General features: G+C 46.0%; 1 protein-coding gene across 1 annotated transcript; it reads right to left on the reverse strand.

Moving 5' to 3' along the window:
• Positions 1-14,270: 14,270 nt before the first annotated feature.
• On the reverse strand, positions 14,271-16,949 carry LOC142214435 (endogenous retrovirus group 3 member 1 Env polyprotein-like). Its single transcript, XM_075283382.1, has one exon. The coding sequence runs from the start codon at positions 15,876-15,878 to the stop codon at positions 14,271-14,273; it is 1,608 nt and encodes a 535-aa protein (XP_075139483.1). The 5' UTR covers positions 15,879-16,949.
• Between the last annotated feature and the right edge of the window lie 5,070 nt (positions 16,950-22,019).

Here is a 22,019-nt window from a genome sequence, read left to right on the forward strand (position 1 = left end):
GGCGGGACTATGGAACTCACCGCCACAGGATATGATGGTGGATTCATTGTGCAGGTTCAAGACGGGCCTGGATGCTTTGTTGAACGCAAAAAATATTATAAGTAGATTTTCGGTGAAGACAACTCGATCTTGGGTTTTATACTGATGGTCGGGATGTGGAGGCAATTGGTATCAACCTCATGGTCTTCCTTTGGATCAACACTGTAGAGTTATAAGTTGGGTTTGATGGACTTGGGTCTTCATCCAACGTCATCTACTATGTTACATCAATTGCCTATTCACCGATAGCAGAGGTATCCGTTGCCCCGGGCCTTAGTACCTAGTAAAGCCCAAGTACCAGTTTTATCTTCCGAGTCAGGAACTTCTATGTCTCATCCAGGGGGCGTAACTACCATAGAGGCAGCGGAGGCGGCTGCCACAGGGCCCGGGCCATTAGGGGGCCCGGTGACAGCCGCTACCGCTGCGTTTTTTTTTGTTTGTTTTTTTAACTGGCCGTTACGGGCCCTATTTACTTGCCGATCCTGGATATAATACTGTGTGCAGGGGCTACTATGGGGACATAATACTGTGTGCAGAGGCCACTATTGGGTATAATACTGTGTGCAGGGCCACTAAGGGACATAATACTGTATGCAAGGGCCACTATGGGGTATAATACTGTGTGCAGGGGCCACTATGGGGCATAATACTGTGTGCAGGGGCCACTATGGGGGATAATACTGTGTGCAGGGGCCACTATGGGGCATAATACTGTGTGCAGGGGCCACTAATGGACATAATACTGTGTGCAGGGGCCACTATTGGGTATAATAACGTGTGCAGGGCCACTAAGGGACATAATACTGTGTGCAGGAGCCACTAAGGGACATAATACTGTATGCAGGGGCCACTATGGGATATAATACTGTGTGCAGGGGCCACTATGGGGCATAATACTGTCTGCAGGGGGCACTAATGGACATAATACTGTGTGCAGGGCTTACTAAGGGACATAATAGAGTGCGGAGGAGGGGGTCGGTCGAGGTCTTCGGCGTCGGTTGGGGGGGGCCATGTCAAAAGTTCGCCATGGGGCCCCGCCATTCCTAGTTACGCCATTGGTCTCATCAAAAGTAAAAGCAGAAGGGATTGCGCTACATTTTATTCGGTAAAAGTTTAATAACATCATGTCGCCGCGTCATTTTCGGTTAGAAAACAATAAATGTACAAAATTGACTCTTCATCTTCAGGACGGCTCCCGAAGCTCAAGTGAGGAAAGCAGATTCATGGATCCCGCAGGTAAGCGCGCTTTTAGACGAGACCTGTCTACATTCATTGTCAGGCCGCGCCGGCGAGAGGTTGGTATAAATAACCTCTGATGAGACAGGAATCAATCTCGCTAGATGATGATGATGTACAGAGCGGACGCTCATCACGTCTACCAGGAGAAATATTTCAGATTTCTGCTCTTTATTTTTCTGCAGACTCATTTGATTTCTAAGACATGAGATTTCTACCTCGGCCCATAACAACAAAACACTTCACCACTGGCTATAAAGAGTAACCTTTAGAAAACATTTTGGAGTGATTGGTTTTCTTAAAAAATAAACTGGCACAAGACAATGCCCCCCCCCCTCCCGCCAGCCGAGGATACAGTAGAGGAGGACATTTATAGCAACTGGTCCGCGGCCCGCAAAGTTGAGATTGCAAGTTTATTATAGATTCCGTTTTTATGGATTTTATGGATTCTTATGTAAAGATTATACACAGGTAGAAAGTATGGACATAAAGAGGTTATTATGAACCATACACAGATTTTAAGGGAGTTTCTGGGTCTGTGATATTCATGACCGACCCTTAGTGGGGGTCGATACTCACAACCCCTACTGATCAGCTTGTGGGCGAGCTCTGAGGCCTCTTCGCTGAAAACCAACTGCAGTGCCATACAATGTATAGTGACTGTGCTTGGTATAGAACTAGCCACATGACATAGGAAGTTGACTCAAGTGATTGATATGTAGGGGTTCTGGATATCAGACCCCTGCTGACTTATCCTAAGGTCACCCATATTTATCTCCTGGAAAATCCTTTTAAAGCCATCGTATAGGGAGAGGTAAGGGAGTATAAAAAATAGTGTTACTTACCCCTCCGGGCAGGCTTCAGGCCTAGTTAAGTGACGTCCCGGACGTCATTGAAGATGGCCGACACCACCAAGGACTGCAGCGGAGCCAGTGTTTTTTATGTTGGTCCCTTCCCCCCAGAATACGGTTATTATACTCTGGGGCCTGAAAAGACCCCAGAGTATAATAATTGTTCATGTCTGTTCCCAATGTGGCAAAATACTGTGTATTGGGGCTACTATGGGGCATAATATTAAGTTCAGGGGCCACTATGGGGCGTAATAGTATGTGCAGGGGCCACTATGAGTCATAATAGTATGTGCAGGGGCCACTATGGGTCATAATAGTATGTGCAGGGGCCACTATGGGTTATAATAGTATGTGCAGGGGCCACTATGGGGCGTAATAGTGTGTGCAGGGGCCACTATGGGGCATAACAGAGTGCGCAGGAATGCGGGGGGGGTCGGTCAGGGTCTTTAGCGTCGGTCGAGGGGGGGGGGCCATGTCAAAAGTTCGCCACAGGGCCCTACCATTCCTAGTTACGCTTCTGCACTCCCTTCCAGCTCACCTATTACACCATGCCACGCTGGAGTGAAGTGCCCCTTTACACTCATGTCTCCACAAAAAGCTGCCACCACCCACCACTTTACAGTACAACAAGACACCAGTATTCCCACGCCACGCACAACTAGCACACAACAGCTAGCAATACTCAGTCAGTATATTAGATTTTAGATTTAGTATATATACAGTCCTATGAAAAAGTTTGGGCACCCCTATTAATCTTAATCATTTTTAGTTCTAAATATTTTGGTATTTGCAACAGCCATTTCAGTTTGATATATCTAATAACTGATGGACACAGTAATATTTCAGGATTGAAATGAGGTTTATTGTACTAACAGAAAATGTGCAATATGCATTAAACCAAAATTTGACCGGTGCAAAAGTATGGGCACCTCAACAGAAAAGTGACATTAATATTTAGTAGATCCTCCTTTTGCAAAGATAACAGCCTCTAGTCACTTCCTGTAGCTTTTAATCAGTTCCTGGATCCTGGATAAAGGTATTTTGGACAAACAATTCAAGTTCAGTTAAGTTAGATGGTCGCCGAGCATGGACAGCCCGCTTCAAATCATCCCACAGATGTTCAATGATATTCAGGTCTGGGGACTGGGATGGCCATTCCAGAACATTGTAATTGTTCCTCTGCATGAATGCCTGAGGATTTGGAGCGGTGTTTTGGATCATTGTCTTGCTGAAATATCCATCCCCGGCGTAACTTCAACTTCGTCACTGATTCTTGAACATTATTCTCAAGAATCTGCTGATACTGAGTGGAATCCATGCGACTCTCAACTTTAACAAGATTCCCGATGCCGGCATTGGCCACACAGCCCCAAAGCATGATGGAACCTCCACCAAATTTTACAGTGGGTAGCATGTGTTTTTCTTGGAATGCTGTTTCTTTTTGGACGCCATGCATAACGCCTTTTTTTATAACCAAACAACTCATTTTTTGTTTCCAAAATGAAGCTGCCTTGTCCAAATGTGCTTTTTCATACCTCAAGCAACTCTATTTGTGGCGTACGTGCAGAAACTGCTTCTTTCTCATCACTCTCCCATACAGCTTCTATTTGTGCAAAGTGCGCTGTATAGTTGACCGATGCACAGTGACACCATCTGCAGCAAGATGATGCTGCAGCTCTTTGGAGGTGGTCTGTGGATTGTCCTTGACTGTTCTCACCATTCTTCTTCTCTGCCTTTCTGATATTTTTCTTGGCCTGCCACTTCTGGGCTTAACAAGAACTGTCCCTGTGGTCTTCCATTTCCTTACTATGTTCCTCACAGTGGAAACTGACAGGTTAAATCTCTGAGACAACGTTTTGTATCCTTCCCCTGAACAACTATGTTGAACAATCTTTGTTTTCAGATCATTTGAGAGCGGGCTGTCCATGTTCGGCGACCATCTAACTTAACTGAACTTGAATTGTTTGTCCAAAATACCTTCATCCAGGATCCAGGAACTGATTAAAAGCTACAGGAAGCGACTAGAGGCTGTTATCTTTGCAAAAGGAGGATGTACTAAATATTAATGTCACTTTTCTGTTGAGGTGCCCATATTTTTGCACCGGTCAAATTTTGGTTTAATGCATATTGCGCATTTTCTGTTAGTACAATAAACCTCATTTCAATCCTGAAATATTACTGTGTCCATCAGTTATTAGATATATCAAACTGAAATGGCTGTTGCAAACACCAAAATATTTAGAACTAAAAATGATTAAGATTAATAGGGGTGCCCAAACTTTTTCATAGGACTGTAAAAAGATTTACAATAAAAAAGATGAAATAAAACAAAGACAAATACATGAAAGCATTGTTAAATAAACGGAGACCGACTGTCTAAGGCTGGCGATGGAGCGCCGCAGAAGGGAAACAGGGACAGACCCATCACTATTATGTGACTCCAAGAATCTGAGAACACAGCTTTTTATGACTCTCAGCAGCGCCGCAATGCGGGCGCCCGGGGGGGGGGGGCGGCATTTTTGCTGATCTAAGCTGTCCTGGACTGGCTTAGCGTCACCGTCTCGGCAGCCCGGCACGGGAAGCGAGCAGTGGATTGGGGAGGCCCTGTGGATGCAGCGCTGCTCCACCGGCCTCCCCTCACGCTCAGGCAGAGAGCAGGTCCTCTCCCTGCCTGCTCTCTGCCTGCGAACATCACCCCATCCGCTTTCTGTCGTCCACCTCAGGCAGCATAAAAGCTAGGTTCATCCCTGACTCTCAGACCCCTGAAGATACTTCAGCCCGGTCTGCTGCCGCCATGTCTGTGTTGATCAGTACCTCTGGATTGACTATAACTGAATTATCACCTGGGACTGCTTCTTTTTACTCTGCACATTATAATAATCTGGAGACAGGAAGTTACAACCATTGTCAGCCATATTGAATTTGATACACAACTGTCTTTGGTCACCCGGACACTCAGCACTTCTTTTTTCATTTCTTCCCTTCCCCTCTCCTTTCTAAATGTCACTCAGGTATGAAGGCTACCCCATCGTGCAGGGATCAGTACACACCAGACATTCAAGCTCCTCACCTTAGGATTTCTATTTGTTTGATGTAAGGAGTAGTCATGCATAACATGGCTATAAGAATATCGTAAGACGTGCATTGTACAGCGTGTTTTCATAGTGAACCCCGAGGCGCAACGCAAATAAATAGCTGGCAATAGACTCAAATGTCAAATTCCCATTACTGCCACATGCCAGCGCCGATTATGTGACTTCACACAATGCCTTGAGAATAGGCTATGAAAGGTTATGCAGACATTGATATTGATTCAGCTTCAGGATGGACTCAATGTTACAAGTGAGTGATCCTTTCAAATTGGCAGAAGGATCATCCACATCTACTCCATTTCTACGTCACGTCTACTCCACATCTTCTCCACTTCTACTCCACGTCTACTCCATTTCTACGTCACGTCTACTCCATGTCTTCTCCACTTCTACTCCACGTCTACTCCATTTCTACGTCACGTTTACTCCATGTCTACTCCATTTCTACGTCACGTCTACTCCACATCTTCTCCACTTCTACTCCACGTCTACTCCATTTCTACGTCACGTTTACTCCATGTCTACTCCATTTCTATGTCACGTCTACTCCACGTCTACTCCACTTCTACTCCATTTTTACATCACGTTTACTCCACTTCTACTCCATTTTTACATCACGTTTACTCCACTTCTACTCCATTTTTACATCACGTTTACTCCACTTCTACTCCACGTCTACTCCATTTCTACATCACGTCTACTCCATGTCTACTCCATTTCTACGTCACATCTACTCCATGTCTACTCCATTTCTACGTCACGTTTACTCCACTTCTACTCCACTTCTACTCCATTTTTACATCACGTTTACTCCACTTCTACTCCATTTTTACGTCACGTTTACTCCACTTCTACTCCACGTCCACTCCACTTCTACGCCACTTATACTCTCTTGCTCCTATTGTGTGGCACATTTCCCATTCTACGCCCTGTTCTCCATATTCAGAGAATGTGTAAGGCCCGACTCACAACCGTGCATGGGTTTCCATTCGGGAAGTTTCCCCTGAATAGAAACCTAATCTGCATAAAAAAGCGGTTACCAGGGAAAACCCGTGGACCCCGTAGAGTATAATGGGGTCCATGTGGTTTCCACATGAAAAATGCGGAGAGAAAAGTGCTGCTTGTAGGACCTTTTGGGAACAGAATGGCCCAAACCCCAATGGGCCTTAGGTGTTATGGGGCAGTGTTTAGGGCCAAGACGGGGACATCTCATCCTGACAAATTTAATAAGTTCCTGACTGGTGTAGATTTCCATTCGGGTGCATGGGCGTGCCCTTCATTTATGAAGAAGCCAAAGTCTCATTGCTTTGTACCTGTTGGGACACCTACCATAATAAATCGGCCCCATTATATATGTGCAGATACCCTCTGTCATGTGTCCGCCCATCATGTCCTTGGTCAAATTCTTCAAGTCCAGCCCCTTTTATGTATTTACATTAGTCAGACCAAGAAGTCCAAGTGAAGAATGTGCCCCCTTTGGGCCTGTATGACAATTACATCCTCGAACTTCGCACTGTGCAATTTTCGATCATAGAGTACACCATTGTTCTGTTTAGAGTCCACCCCCGTTTTGCACTGTGTGAACAAGTCCCTAGCACGTATCTGCTGGTCTCCACAAGTCCAATCCTTCTAGACTGTTTGCTCTCCATTCTGACGTCTTGCATTTTAGAAATATTTATTTATTCATTTGAAGAAGCTGCTTTTAACAGATGGCGAGAGGACTGCAGATGGAAGAGAAGAGCGGGTCTCCTGGAGATGTTTCAAAGTGTTCCTTTCCAGACCCAAGGAGAAAAACATAATGTAAGAAAGAGACAGACAGCAGTCTAAAAGACGAGCGCAGCCCATGACGAGACATCTTAGGGGTCTACTATAGGAAATCAAGTGTGACACTATGGCGCCTGGATGAGGTATATAGTATATATAACATATATATATGGCAGGCTAGGGCCGCGATAGGGAAAGCGTATAAACTAGGGGGCAGTGGTGAAGTTAAAAGAGATCACACCAGGCAGGAAGAGCAGAGATGAGAGGTTTACATAGTGAATACGAGAGCGAGGGATGAAGGGGAAAAAAGAGAGAGAGTGCAGAGAATAGCAATGAGAGCAATCCGTGAGGCTCCTGATACAGTCAGCCAGTATATACACTGTATACAGTATATATCTCCTAACCCACAGCACCCTCTGCTGGCAGCCTTACACATTACATAACTCACGCTGTAGGTTTTGCCATTAGATGCAACTAGTGGAATACAAATATGGTATAAAAGGATGACGATGAGTTTAATATATTATCTAAATAAGTATAGAATTATTAAAATAGGGTTTTTTTTACCCAATATGAAGAATTGTATGTCATGTTCACAGAAACTTTTTAGCGTCTGTGAAAACGTTTCCTATGAGGTTTTTTAGCATTACGGCCATTCTGTCTCCATCAATAGATTTTACCTATTGTGTTACATGATGACATTCAGTGTAGTCAAGGCTTCCACTGAGGGGGTTGACATCTGCATTCGGGTTTCCGTTCTGGGAGTCCACTATGGGAAACCTATCCACATTAAAGGAAACCCATAAACCCCATAGAATATAATGGGGTCCGTGTGGTTTCCGCTTTTTTCTCTGCCTATTTCAAGCATATAGGGGAATGGAATGGCCCGTATGCAGATGAGAACCAGGCCTTAGGAACATAAGGAATAGGAAAGAGCTGCAGTACCAATCATGGCCACTACACATTGTATGGCGCTGTTAAGATTCTGCAGTCTCTTCAATCAGCTGATCACTATGGGTGCCATATATCAGACATATATTTATTAAAAACCTGGAAGCTCATTGCTGGCCACCAAGAACAAGTGAAGTCCCATGCCCAGAAGACAGGTAAGTAAGATGGGGTTGGGGGGGTTAGCTAGTGTCGGGGCTAAACACCCCTGGAGTATGCTGTCGTAGGCCAAATTCAAGCAAGAGGGTTATTCTTGAGCTCAAGGGAAACACAACACAGACGCAGCTGTCAGTGATTCAAAGTGTTTCGTTTATTTGTACAATACAGTGGGTTTTTATAGTTTTTGAGCAAACAGTACAGCCCCTTCTCTTATCTAGTCATACTAAGAGTTTCACCTTTCACCTGTATTTTCTTTAAGTTGAAACAGCTTGCACCAATATTTGTGTACCTTAACGTGTAGCTTAATGTGTAGCTTAACGTCCTTCACACATAGTTTCCACAGCATATGGTTCTATTTCATTTAACCCTTCACAATTCCCCCATTTTGGACATTATTCTCCTATCAGATGAGTACGTTCACCTACAATGTGTTATGTCAGTCCAGGTAGCTGCAACGGGGCTAAGGGATTGCAGTAGGGAACCTCGCCCTGCACTACTCCCACTAGCTAACCCGGTCCCTGCCTCACGGGTGTAGGTCGGCTGTTCTCAGGCTAAACCTGACCCCGACAGCTCCTCTCTCACTGACACCGTAGGCCTAGAGGGAAGTGGGAGAAGGAATGCCCTATAAGATCTCTAGGGACTGGAGACTAAAGGGGGTCACCCCTAACGAACAAGTGAAGCTGCTACTGACAGGGACTGACAAGGGTGTGCGCTGACTAACAACACAAGCAGCACACAGGAAACATGTAGGAAAGGAATTCCCCAAACCAATATGGGAAGGAACCGTACACTAGGAAACAAACACAGGGAAACTGAGTAGAAATCAAAGGATAAGGCAATTCACTCACACAGTCAATTATACACGGAGGGAGGATTGGTGAACACAGAAGGGAAAACACACAAACCAACTTGTTCACCCAAAACCTCCCAAAAACCAACCACGGAACCTCCTCTATCCAAGATAACCACCTACTCCTCCTGCTAAGGCCTAGCTCTGTAAAAGCGACACTCAGCACAGAACCATGGGAGGCATGGGTTTATATACAGAGTAGAGACCACTCCTCCCAGGTGCAAATGGGAGGACAGACTAATGAACCAGGAAATCAAGCTGCCTACCAACAGTGCGTGCGAGCAAGTCAGAAGGTGTGCACCAATACCCACGACACAAAATACTCCTAACAGGATCCTCCCCTCAAGGAGAAGACTCCGGATTCTCTAGGAGCATCCTTCTTCGGGAACTCCTTGTGGAATTTCTCCACGAGTCTGGGGGCTGACATATCCGACTCCAGAACCCAAGAATTATCTTCAGGACCGTATCCCTTCCATGCCACCAGATACCGTAGCTTCCCCCGAACATATTTGCTATCCAGAACTCGGGATATCTCATACTCCCCGGACTCAGAAACTGGTGGAACTTTAACTGGAGACGTTCCCTTCTTGGCCTTCTTTAACAAGGAGACATGAAACACCCGGTTTATCTTCCACCTTTTAGGTAGTTGCAGCTGCGCCGCCACTTCATTTACCATCTTGATGATCTTAAACGGACCCACAAACCTGGGACTCAGCTTCTTGCTAGGAACCTTCAACCTGATATTCTTGGTGGACAACCAAACCATCTCACCAGGGAAGAACTGCAACTCCCCTCTCTTCCTATCCGCCTGGACCTTAGCCTGGTGCGACGCCCGCACCAGATTCTCTCGGATACGGGACCATACCCCTTGCAGCTTTTTAGAAAATAGCTCCTCCTCCGGAACTGGGGACGAAATGGAAGAAAATACTCCGAAAACAGGATGTCTACCACCGGAGCAAAAAAAAGGTGTGGTACCTGTGGCGTTGGAATCATGGTTGTTTAAGGAAAATTCTGCCAGGGGAAGAAAGTCAGCCCAATTATTCTGATTCTCTCGAACAAAACACCTCAAAAACTGTTCCACATCCTGATTCTTCCTCTCTGTTTGCCCGTTAGACTCCGGGTGAAACCCGGAGGAAAACGACAGTGTAACTCCCAACCTGCTGCAAAAAGCCCGCCAGAATTTAGCCACAAATTGCGGACCCCTGTCCGAAACGATCTCCTCAGGAAGACCATGCAACCTTACAATTTCTTTAATAAATGACCCTGATAGTGTCTTGGCACATGGCAGCCTGGAAAACGGGATCAAATGGCACATTTTCGTGAAGCGGTCCACGACTACCCAAATGACCGTGAAACCCTTAGACACTGGAAGGCCCGTGATGAAATCCATAGACAGATGAGTCCAAGGTGCCTTAGGAGGTTCTAACGGATGTAGAAGACCGTGGGGACGGGTATGCGACGCCTTGGCTCTTGCACAGACCGAACAATTTTGAACAAACTGCAAGACATCCTTACTCCACCCTGGCCACCAAAAATTCCTAGACACCAATCTCATGGTCTCTGAAACCCCCGGGTGACCAGCAAGAACCGACTCGTGACACTCCCTCAGTAGACTTTGTCGGAGAGTAGTTGGGACAAACAGCTTGTTTCTAGGTATCTTGGAAGGTGCAGCGTGTTGCGCTTCGATCAAGGCTTTCTCCAATTTCGTGCCCAATACTGCTACCACCACTCCATCCCCAAGAATAGTGGCCGGCGCCTCTCGTTCCTCCTCAGTCGACATATACCGGGATAAAGCATCAGCCTTAACATTCTTTGAACCCGGCACATAAGTCACGGTAAAATGGAACCGCGCAAAAAATAGAGCCCATCTGGCCTGCCGTGCATTTAATCTCTTCGCCGACCCAAGATAAACCAAATTCTTGTGATCGGTAAATACCTGGACTGGCCTTCTGGCCCCCTCCAGGAAATGACGCCAATGTTCGAACGCTAGTTTTATTGCCAGTAGTTCTCTATCTCCGATGTCATAATTCCGTTCAGAGGCAGAGAATTTCTTAGAAAAGAAGGCACAGGGATGCGTACCCTCCTCGAACTCCTGAGAAAGTACTGCACCCACCCCCACCGAGGAGGCATCCACCTCCACTCGGAAGGCCAACCTCTCATCCGGCTGTCTCAAAATGGGAGCGGAGGAGAATCGCTTCTTCAATTCTTCAAACGCGGCTAGCGCCTCTGGCGACCACTTAGCACAGTCAGCCCCCTTCTTAGTCAAGTCCGAGATGGGTTTCACAACCTCAGAAAATCCCTTAATAAACTGGCGATAATAGTTGGAGAATCCCAAGAACCGTTGGACCGCCTTTAGGTTCTCAGGTCGCGGCCACTCCAAGACTGCCCTGACCTTCTCAGGATCCATCTCGAACCCCTTGTCCGATAGGATATAGCCAAGGAAACATAATTTATTGACCGCGAACACACATTTCTCCAGCTTAGCACTTAATTGGTTAACCCTCAGGAGATTTAAAACCTCTCTCACTCTCTCCCAATGAGTCTCCAAATCCGGGGTGTAAATGAGTATATCGTCCAGATAGACCACAACCCCCCTCCCTATGACGGCACTTAGTACATCATTAATAAAATTCTGAAAAAACGCGGGCGCATTGGTTAGACCGAAAGGCATCACCAGATTCTCAAAGTGTCCTAGGGGTGTGTTAAACGCTGTTTTCCACTCATCCCCCTTCTTGATTCTCAGCAAGTTATACGCCCCACGTAAATCTATTTTACTAAACCAGCGAGCTCCCGTAATCTGGCTGAATAGATCCGAGATCAACGGGATGGGATAGGGATTCCGCACCGTGATTTTATTAATCTCCCTAAAATCCAAACAAGGGCGCAACCCTCCATCTTTCTTCTTAACAAAGAAAAACCCCACTGCTACTGGGGACTTAGATGGGCGAATATGCCCCACCTCTAGACTCCCCTCAATATACTCTTTGAGCGCCTCCCTCTCCGGAATAGTGAGATTGTACAACCGTGTCTTGGGTAGCACAGCATTTGGTATAAATTTAATCGAGCAATCATAGGTGCGATGTGGTGGTAATGTCTTGGCTGCCCGTTCCTCAAAGACCTCCCTGAACTCACATATTTCTTGAGGCAAATTATCTATAGACAAAGACATCACGGATATGGGCAGACACCGACCATTACACCCCTGCCCCCAAGAAACTACTGTCTCGGTCTCCCAGTTGATAATAGGGTTATGCTGCTTCAGCCAGGGCCACCCCAACACTACTTGTGCTGGTAATTTAGACAACAAGAACAAGTCAATCTCTTCCCTGTGGCCACCCACAATAAACTCCAGACCCTCCACCTGTTTGGAGATGACAGATTGCTGTAGAGGGGTCTTATCAATAGCCCACACCGGTATCTGAGACTTCAAGACCAAAGGACTCACCCTTAGTTGCTCGCAAAACTCTGAGTCAATAAGGTTGACTGCCGAACCACAATCAACCAAAATCCGGCACTTCTGCCCATTTACCCATCCATCAAGGGTCAACCCGGCAGTCTGAGTACAGGAAATATGCACACCTCCCTCCTTAGTAGGTTTTCTCCCCTTACTCTCAATAGACCTGGGGTTATTACCCTCCTTGGCGAACCATTCTCTGGAGGGGCATACCCTTGCTAAATGTCCCATTCCTCCACACACAAAACAGCGTACTGTGCGGGACCCTTCACTCTTGGGTCTAGCACTTCGCACAGTGGCCCCAATCTGCATGGGTTGGTCCCCCGGGTCCTCTCCAAAAACAGGGAATTGAGGGGGGCTAACCCCCCCAGGACTCTTGTCTCCACGCTCCCGGAGGCGCCGTCCAACTCTAATTGCCAGCTGCATGGCCTCATCTAGATCTCCCGGAACAGGGTGAGAAACTAGATGATCTTTAACCTGGTCCGAGAGCCCTGTCTCAAACTGACTAAGTAGAGCGGGGTCATTCCAGTGTACTTCTGCTGCCCACCTACGAAACTCTGTGCAATATTTCTCTATAGCGTGATCCCCTTGCACCACACGTCGTAGGTTATACTCAGCCGTGCGTACCCTGTCTGGGTCGTCATACAGTAACCCCATTGTGGAGAAAAACGCCTCTACAGTTAGTAAGCAAGCTGAGTCGGCTGGTAACGAATGTGCCCAGATGAGGGGATCATCTCTCAATAAAGTAATAATAATCCCAACTCTCTGTACCTCAGAACCGGAGGAAAACGGCCGTAGCCGGAAATACAAAAGACAGTCCTTTTGAAATCGGAAAAAATCTGACCTCTTACCTCGGAAGGGTTCAGGTAAGCTGACTTTTGGCTCCAGAGGCCGACCCACAGGGGCGCTACTCACCTGCCTCTGTATGCCCTCCACCTGAGAGGCTGTGTGTTGAGCCAACTGCTGTACTTGAGATACGCCAGAAGCTTGGATGGCATCCATTCGTAGCTTGATCCCCTCCATCTCAGTGGAGATCTGCTGCACCGCCTGGTACAACTGTTTCAGGTCCGTCATAATGCAAACGAACCTTTTTTTTTTTTTTTTTTTTTTTTTTTTACCGGCTGAGTGTACTGTTATGTCAGTCCAGGTAGCTGCAACGGGGCTAAGGGATTGCAGTAGGGAACCTCGCCCTGCACTACTCCCACTAGCTAACCCGGTCCCTGCCTCACGGGTGTAGGTCGGCTGTTCTCAGGCTAAACCTGACCCCGACAGCTCCTCTCTCACTGACACCGTAGGCCTAGAGGGAAGTGGGAGAAGGAATGCCCTATAAGATCTCTAGGGACTGGAGACTAAAGGGGGTCACCCCTAACGAACAAGTGAAGCTGCTACTGACAGGGACTGACAAGGGTGTGCGCTGACTAACAACACAAGCAGCACACAGGAAACATGTAGGAAAGGAATTCCCCAAACCAATATGGGAAGGAACCGTACACTAGGAAACAAACACAGGGAAACTGAGTAGAAATCAAAGGATAAGGCAATTCACTCACACAGTCAATTATACACGGAGGGAGGATTGGTGAACACAGAAGGGAAAACACACAAACCAACTTGTTCACCCAAAACCTCCCAAAAACCAACCACGGAACCTCCTCTATCCAAGATAACCACCTACTCCTCCTGCTAAGGCCTAGCTCTGTAAAAGCGACACTCAGCACAGAACCATGGGAGGCATGGGTTTATATACAGAGTAGAGACCACTCCTCCCAGGTGCAAATGGGAGGACAGACTAATGAACCAGGAAATCAAGCTGCCTACCAACAGTGCGTGCGAGCAAGTCAGAAGGTGTGCACCAATACCCACGACACAAAATACTCCTAACACAATGTAGATGCCAGTCCTCGCTGGATTCCCCATCTGATAGTCCTATAATGTCTACCATTTATACCTATTTTAGCATAACATCGATTGTAACACATCAAAGTTAACTTGAAAAAGCAGAAAATAAACAATAGAATCATGGCAATTTGTACAATGGTTTGTAATATCCCAGTTATCCATCCACCTACTCCCTTGAACCAATTAGCAGGATTCAAAAAGGAAAAAGTGTTAGACCACCAGCTATCTTCATTTTGCACAACCTCCTTTTCGTACTCTTCCCTTAATTTGTATATATCCTCTAATTTTTGCTTTCCTTTGATATTACCTTCTGGATCGATATAATGGCAACAGGTAGGTCCCACCACCTGACACATCCCACCCTGGGCCGCAGTAACATAATCTAGTACCAGGGTGTGTTGGTTGGTAACTATGATCAACTGGTTCTGTACTGCTAGGGTGGTATTGAGTACACCTAAGATACCCCATATTTGATCATCCAAATAGTCAGTGGCTTCTACTAGTTTATCCCAGGTTTGCATTATCATTGGATAAATAAGAACTGTACTGACTATTTTGTTCCCTGTACTCATTTGGACCAGATGGGGTCTACCACTTTTCCTAGGGGTGTTATCAGCTGCTCTCTTGTACAGAGTATGCTTAGGTATGGCTTTTGCATTTAGTTTATCAACTATAAAGGTGGCAGGAGTGAGTCTTACTATTGTACATGTACCTTTCACCCCCACCGGTAACCACTTGTATGCATTGTTGCCACATGCCCAGTACATCTGAGGAGGTAGTTCAAAGAAGGCTGAGTGTTGGGTAATAAGTTTGTGCACAAGATCCACAAAGCTAGATACATTTTTCAGCATACACCAAGAAGGTTGTTTACCCAGGGTTCCACAATACCCGAAGTCTCGATTTCCACAAACAAAGTTAAGGTTCTTTTTCCTATAAAGCCTTTCTTCACTTGTCTCATTTACACATTCTATATTCCCGGGTATCTCCTTACATGTGTGATTATTCCCTTCTATGAATAGATGAGCATATTCCCAGGAGGTGTTGTGTAATGTTCTTTCTACGACCCAAGGTGCCCAAAAATCCCCTCTCTCTTCTCCATCATCACCAAAACTTATCTGTAGTCGGGTTTGGGGAATTTCTCCTAATATAGTAGCAGTGGGTTTGTTTTGTGGAACCCATCTCTCTCCATCATATGTCATATATTGGATATTCTCATTATCCCCAGTAAGATTACCTTGCCACCATGGGTAATCTGTCCACCCCACTATTGGTATCCCCACAGTAACATTTGCCCACAATTTCCACACTGATTCTTCTGTATTGCGGGCATGATCCATACAACTAGACCAGTTGATCAGTTCTTCCATGGGGACAGGCACAGCTAAAAATGGTAAACTAGAGGAGGAAATGGGTGAGTGAGTGCATATCCAACAATCTTTGAGGGTCTTATCGAAACCTTCCACCATTACAAGATGATGCCTGACAAATTTATTGTCAACTTCTCTAGGTCCCTGAAGAGATTTCCAAGTTCCACTGATTGTGAGTCCTTTAAGAAAGCATAAAACAAATAATGCCCATCCTTTCATTCTTTCTGTGGTTCAGGAACCTTTTTACAATGGGAAGCGTGTATCCAGGTAGATTTTCCTTCCAATTTGACTGAAGTGGCAGTTGTCAGCAATACTTGGAAGGGACCATCATATCTGGGTTCAAGAGGCTTCCTGGTATGTCTTTTCACGACCACCCAATCACCAGGCTGCAAGCTATGTGTTCCTGAAAAATCAGAAGGGTCTGGAATAGAAGAAAACACCTGTTTATGTGTTGCTTTCAGTCTTTGACACAAGTTCTGGACATAGCTGGCAGTGCTGTCATAATTGAGTTGTAAAGTCTGAGGAAAATACAACCCTAGTCTAGGCACACTTCCAAAAAGCACCTCGAATGGTGACAAACCTGTCTTTCTATTAGGAGTGGTCCTCACTGAGTATAATGCTAGAGACAGGCACTCTGGCCAGGGCCTTCCTGTCTCTGCCATGGCTTTCTGGATTTTTAACTTAAGTGTGCCATTCAATCTTTCCACTTTGCCTGAACTTTGGGGATGATAGGGTGTGTGGAAAGCTTGCTCAATCCCTAATGCAGACATTATTTCCTTCATTATTTCACCTGTGAAATGTGTACCTCTGTCAGATTCGATCACCTCAGGTATCCCGAATCTACACACAAGCTCAGACATCAATTTCTTGGCAGTTACCTGTGCGGTTGCTCGGCTGACCGGATAGGCCTCTACCCAACCTGAGAACAAATCCACACAGACCAACACATATTCGTACGTTCCAGATTTAGGCAATTGTATGTAGTCTATTTGTAACCTTTGGAATGGATACAGGGGTTTTGGTGTGCATTTGGTAGGTGTCTTAACTACCTGTCCTGGATTGTGTAGAGCACATATGTGACATGCTTTTACGTGATTCCCTGCAGCCCTTCCAAAACCTGGGGCAAACCATAATTTACCCACTAGTGACTCCATGGCATTTCGAGAGGCATGCACCTTACCGTGGGCCAAACCAGCCATTTGGGGGTATGCTGCTGCGGGCAGACACAATCTATCCCCCATTTTCCACATTCCTTCACATTCTCTGGCACCAGCCTTTGTCCATTTTTCGATTTCCTCGTCAGTCACCTTAGAGTATAGCCCCTTAGGGTCTGCTAGGTCAATGTCTATTTTGCTCACCTGGTTGAGATCCTTCCATGGCAGTAGTGCCGCTGCTTTTGCTGCTCGATCAGCCTTCTCATTTCCAATACTCTCAGGGTCTCTTCCCCTTGTGTGAGCTCTAACTTTCACAATTGCCAACTGCTTGGGAAGCAATATGGCCTCCATCAACTGACTTACTAAGTTTCCATTCTTAATTGGTTTGCCCTGTGCCGTCAGGAAGTTCCTAGACCTCCATATTGGACCATAATCATGTGCAATGCCAAAAGCATACCTGGAGTCAGTGTAAATGTTTGCTGTGCTATCCTTAGCTACTTTGCAGGCTTCTATAAGGGCTTTCAGTTCAGCCTCTTGTGCTGACATGTGTGGTGGAAGGGCTTCTTGTACTATGATGTCATGCATAGTGACTACAGCATACCCTGTAACAAATTTGCCTTTTTCTGTTAGGTACCTGGAACCGTCCACAAACATCTCATAATCAGGATTTTCCAATGGGGCATCAGTAACATGACTGAAGCCGACTGTCTCTTGAGCCATCAGGAAAACAACACAGTCATGCTGATGCAAATCATCTTCTGAGAGGGAGTTTAAAAATATCTCATCTTCATCTACTCCCCCCTTTGAATCATGAACTCCTATTGGTAAAAGAGTTGCAGGATTCAAAGTCAAACAACGCTGAAATGAGATGTTGGAGGAAGATTGTAGAGCAAATTCCATTTTGCTCTGTCTTGCCAAAGAAAGATGACGTCTGTCTACCTGTGTGAGGATTGCATGGATGTCATGTGGTGTGTATACCACTAGGGGGTGGTCTAGGACAATATCTGAGCTTTTTTCAAGCAGGGCCTGTACTGAGAGTACAACCCTTACACAAGAGGGCGTACCCCTTGCGACAGCATCCAAACGTGCACTATAATATGCCACGGGACGCTTTCTATCTCCATGTTGTTGTGTGAGAACTGCAGTAGCATGTCCCATCATCTCAGTGACGTAGATTTGAAAAGGCTTCTGATAGTCAGGCAGGCCTAGGGCAGGAGCACTGACTATCTGGAGCTTAAGTTGGTAAAATGCGTCCAAATCCTCTGGTGTCAGACTGAACGGTTTAGAGGAAAGACAGTCGTACAAGGGCTGCATGGTCAGAGATGCAGATCTGATCCATGGCCTACAGTATGACACCAGACCCAAAAAGGTACGTAACTGAGCATGGGAGGTTGGCACCTGCATTTCTCTTACCACTTTGGTCCGTTCATCTGAAAGATGTTTGGTACCTTGGCTCAGACAATGTCCTAAGAACACCACCTTTTGCTTACAAAATTGCAGCTTGTCTTTACTGGCCTTACAACCATTCTGGCAGAGGAAACACAGCAGGCTTATGGTCGCGGCTTCACATGTCTGTTTATCTGGGGCACAAAGAAGAAGATCGTCAACATATTGCAATAAGACAACATCATCAGAGGGAGGGTCCCAGGCATTCATGATCAGTGTGAGACACCTTGTGAACTGATTTGGACTATTCTGCGCTCCCTGTGGCAGGACTGTCCAGGTGTATTGTTTACCTCTGAAGGTGAAGGCAAACAAGTATTGGCAATCGGGGTGTAGGGGCACACTGAAATAAGCATTGCAGAGATCCACAACGGTATAATACGTGGTCCCCGTGGGAACTGCAGACAGTAAAGTATGAGGATTGGGCACTACCGGGGTCTCTAGCAAGGTCACTTTATTCAACTCTCTTAGATCATGTACCATGCGGTATGTATCTGGTTCACCCTTTTTGCCCTTCTTTTTAACAGGGAACAGTGGTGTGTTGGCCACTGATGTACATTCTTTTAAAGCCTTAGCTTTTAGCAATTCTACTATAGTTGTGGCTATAGCATCTTCTTGGGCGTGTGTCAGTGGATACTGTTTGATTCTAGGTGGCTGGGCTCCTGGTTTTAAGTTTACCATAACAGGAGGAACCTCTAATTTACCCAAATCCGTTTTACTTGTTGCCCACAAACTTTCCGGGACCTGAGACAATAATGCACTTTCTTCCTCAGTGAGGGTGAATACTGAATGTGGAGTATTCACTGCTGCAGATACTAAACAAAGTATCTCGTGATTGGTATGTGTGGTTTGTACATAAGCTTCACCAGAGGGGTGCAGCATGATGTTACAACCCAGCACTCCCATCACATCAGTACCTAAAATATTGTCTGAGGTTTCGGAAACAAGGAATCTAGTCAAAATCCTGCTCCCCTGAAAGGACGTTTCTATGGGCTTTGTCTGGTAAAACGGGGCAGGGGGACCTGATACTCCCTGAACCATCTGGCTCTCACCAGACAAGGGTAAATCTAAATGAGTGACAACGTCTTTGCTGACACAAGATTTGGTTGCCCCAGTGTCTATGAGGAACGGCACCTCCTTTCCATTAATCAATACAGGTTGGAAAATTTGTATACCTCTCTCTGCTGAAGATAAGAGGGACACTGGGGCTGGAGGGCCTGACCTTCATTGTGAGTTGTCCTGACTCTGACTAGGGGCAGGTTTTCTACAATTGTCTCTTTGTTTTGGGCGTGAACATTTCCTGGCCAGATGTCCCTGTTCTCCACAATTAAAACACTTTCGAGTTTCCCTCTGTCCTTGTTGTCTAGGGCGGGTGCCCTGTCGGCCTTGATTACTTGGGTTACCCAGGTTTAAGGTGCCCTGATTGGTGTAATTTTTCACTGGGGCGACTGCCTTTTTCTCTCTCTCATCTACAGCAAACCCAACAGCCTTGGCATACAAGTCATCTGGGTTTGTGCGTCTCCAATCTGGGGTGCAACCTCTGATCTTTTCGGCCATATTTGGTCCGATTCCTTGCATGAATGCTTCAGCAATCATGGTGTTTTTCAAAGCATCAGGGGCCTGATCCCACCCAGAGTCTATTACCTTGGTGAGTAGTCTGCCATAATAAGCTTCAACAGACTCTCCTTTCTCCCTTTTACAAGTAGTCAAAGCGGTGCGTCTGGTTTCTGCTTGTTTGTCACACCACAATTGTAATCTATCTAAGAACTCGTCCCCACTCCTAGTGGTTTCTGTACTGTGAGGCTGATGTCTACCAAACTGGGCAGTAAGATTAATGGTTGTCATCAATCCCTCAGTACATTTGACCTGTAAAAGGGCCATAAGATCCTTCCAACCAGCTTTATAATTCATCTGGATCATTTGCATCTTCCTAAAGAAGGCACTGGGCTCTAACTGAGGGTCTGGTAATTGTTGGCAAAGGGCCAATTGTTCACTGGGGGTCCAGGGTCGCCATTCAACTGTGGTGGTGGTGACATTTTGACTGCTTGCCTCCCCCCCTCCTGCTTCTCTTTGTGGAGTTCGGGGTGTCCCTTCTTTTGAATCATCATCAGCGTCTCTCCTAATCGCTGCCTGGGAGTCCTGGATGCCCATGGTTCTCTTTGTCTGGGACCTAGTCAGGACCGGGTATAAATGTTGGGTTGGCTCTGGTGGAGGTGGTGGTGAGAAGGTCTCATTATCAGGTGGTTGCAACATTTTCACCTGCTGGGCATTGGGGCGGGGGGCTCCACATGCCAAACAGATCTCCCGAAAATAGGGATTTTGTTGACCACAAATTCTACAAGTCCAACCCTCAGGATCTCCATATGGTGGAGGTGCGGAGGGTGGCTTCTGCTGTCCTTTCTGATTCAAGATCACATCGGAGGGTAAGGTGTATAATACACCTTTCTTTGGATCTGATTTTTGAGGCCATCCCCCTTTCTCCACTCTATTACTACCTTCAATCAGAGCATATATCCCTCTTTGTAACTTATGCTCCTGTATCTGTCCTGCATGATCTAGTCTCCATTGGTCCCAAAATTTACTATCAAATAATCCTGTCTTGGAAACCCCTGCTCTTTTAAGGATTGTCTTTACTTGGGCAGCAATTTCTTTCCCTTCTCCCATCTCTATTAGTTCATATGGGGTATACCCTACCTTGGAGGGTCCCTTCCCCATACTAGCTGATGGCCAGTCAGCCGTGAGCGTCCCACTCCTCTAGGGCAATTAAGACAATAGAGGGTCACTTTTGACTCACCTAGTGGGACCTCCCAAACAGTCACTCTGTTTTCATTGAACTAATCTCTGATGTGCAAATTCTGGTGTAGTGCTCAGGGCAAAACCTTATTCGGTCTCCACAGACTCAACTTTCATGTCTGTGTCCCTTTGCCTAAACACACCTGAATCTTTGCACGTACTCGCGCGGATTCTACTCAGTCCTTAGTGCTACTACTCGGGTCCCATTCGACCCTGACCGTCCAGACACGGCTGGAGGCTAGTGTTCCAAAACAAGGACTTTTCAATCACTCAGTACTTCTACTCTCGCAATTCTAGGGATTAAGGATGGAGAATGACTCTCCCTTCTGTGCCGCCTTACACACTTTATAACAGATATAAACAGTGAACAGGATCAAACTTAGCAAACCAAAGGACATGTACAAGGTCTCCCATTCAACTACAGACAGCATACTATAGGTCCTTCCAGACTATATAAATTGGCATCGATTGTTATATGCAGTACTAACCTCACTCGCCGACACACAGGATTCAGGACACGTAGGAACTCAGATTAGTTATATGGTAAGAAAAGGACTTACCGTTACAGCGCTGATTTGTTCATCTGAGGTCCTCCGGGCCCGTCTCCAAATCGGTTGGTGAGTGGATCAGTATACTATCAGCTGCACATTGAACGATTATCGATGCCCCACGTTGGGCGCCAATTTCTGTCGGGGCTAAACACCCCTGGAGTATGCTGTCGTAGGCCAAATTCAAGCAAGAGGGTTATTCTTGAGCTCAAGGGAAACACAACACAGACGCAGCTGTCAGTGATTCAAAGTGTTTCGTTTATTTGTACAATACAGTGGGTTTTTATAGTTTTTGAGCAAACAGTACAGCCCCTTCTCTTATCTAGTCATACTAAGAGTTTCACCTTTCACCTGTATTTTCTTTAAGTTGAAACAGCTTGCACCAATATTTGTGTACCTTAACGTGTAGCTTAATGTGTAGC

This window comes from Leptodactylus fuscus, chromosome 7 (genome assembly GCF_031893055.1).
Source record: "Leptodactylus fuscus isolate aLepFus1 chromosome 7, aLepFus1.hap2, whole genome shotgun sequence".
Classification (NCBI taxonomy): Eukaryota; Metazoa; Chordata; class Amphibia; order Anura; family Leptodactylidae; genus Leptodactylus; species Leptodactylus fuscus.

Coding starts and splice junctions, on each gene's coding strand:
- LOC142214435 (XM_075283382.1), bottom strand. CDS start 15,878: ATGAAAGGATGGGCATTATTTGTTTTATGCTTTCTTAAAGGACTCACA.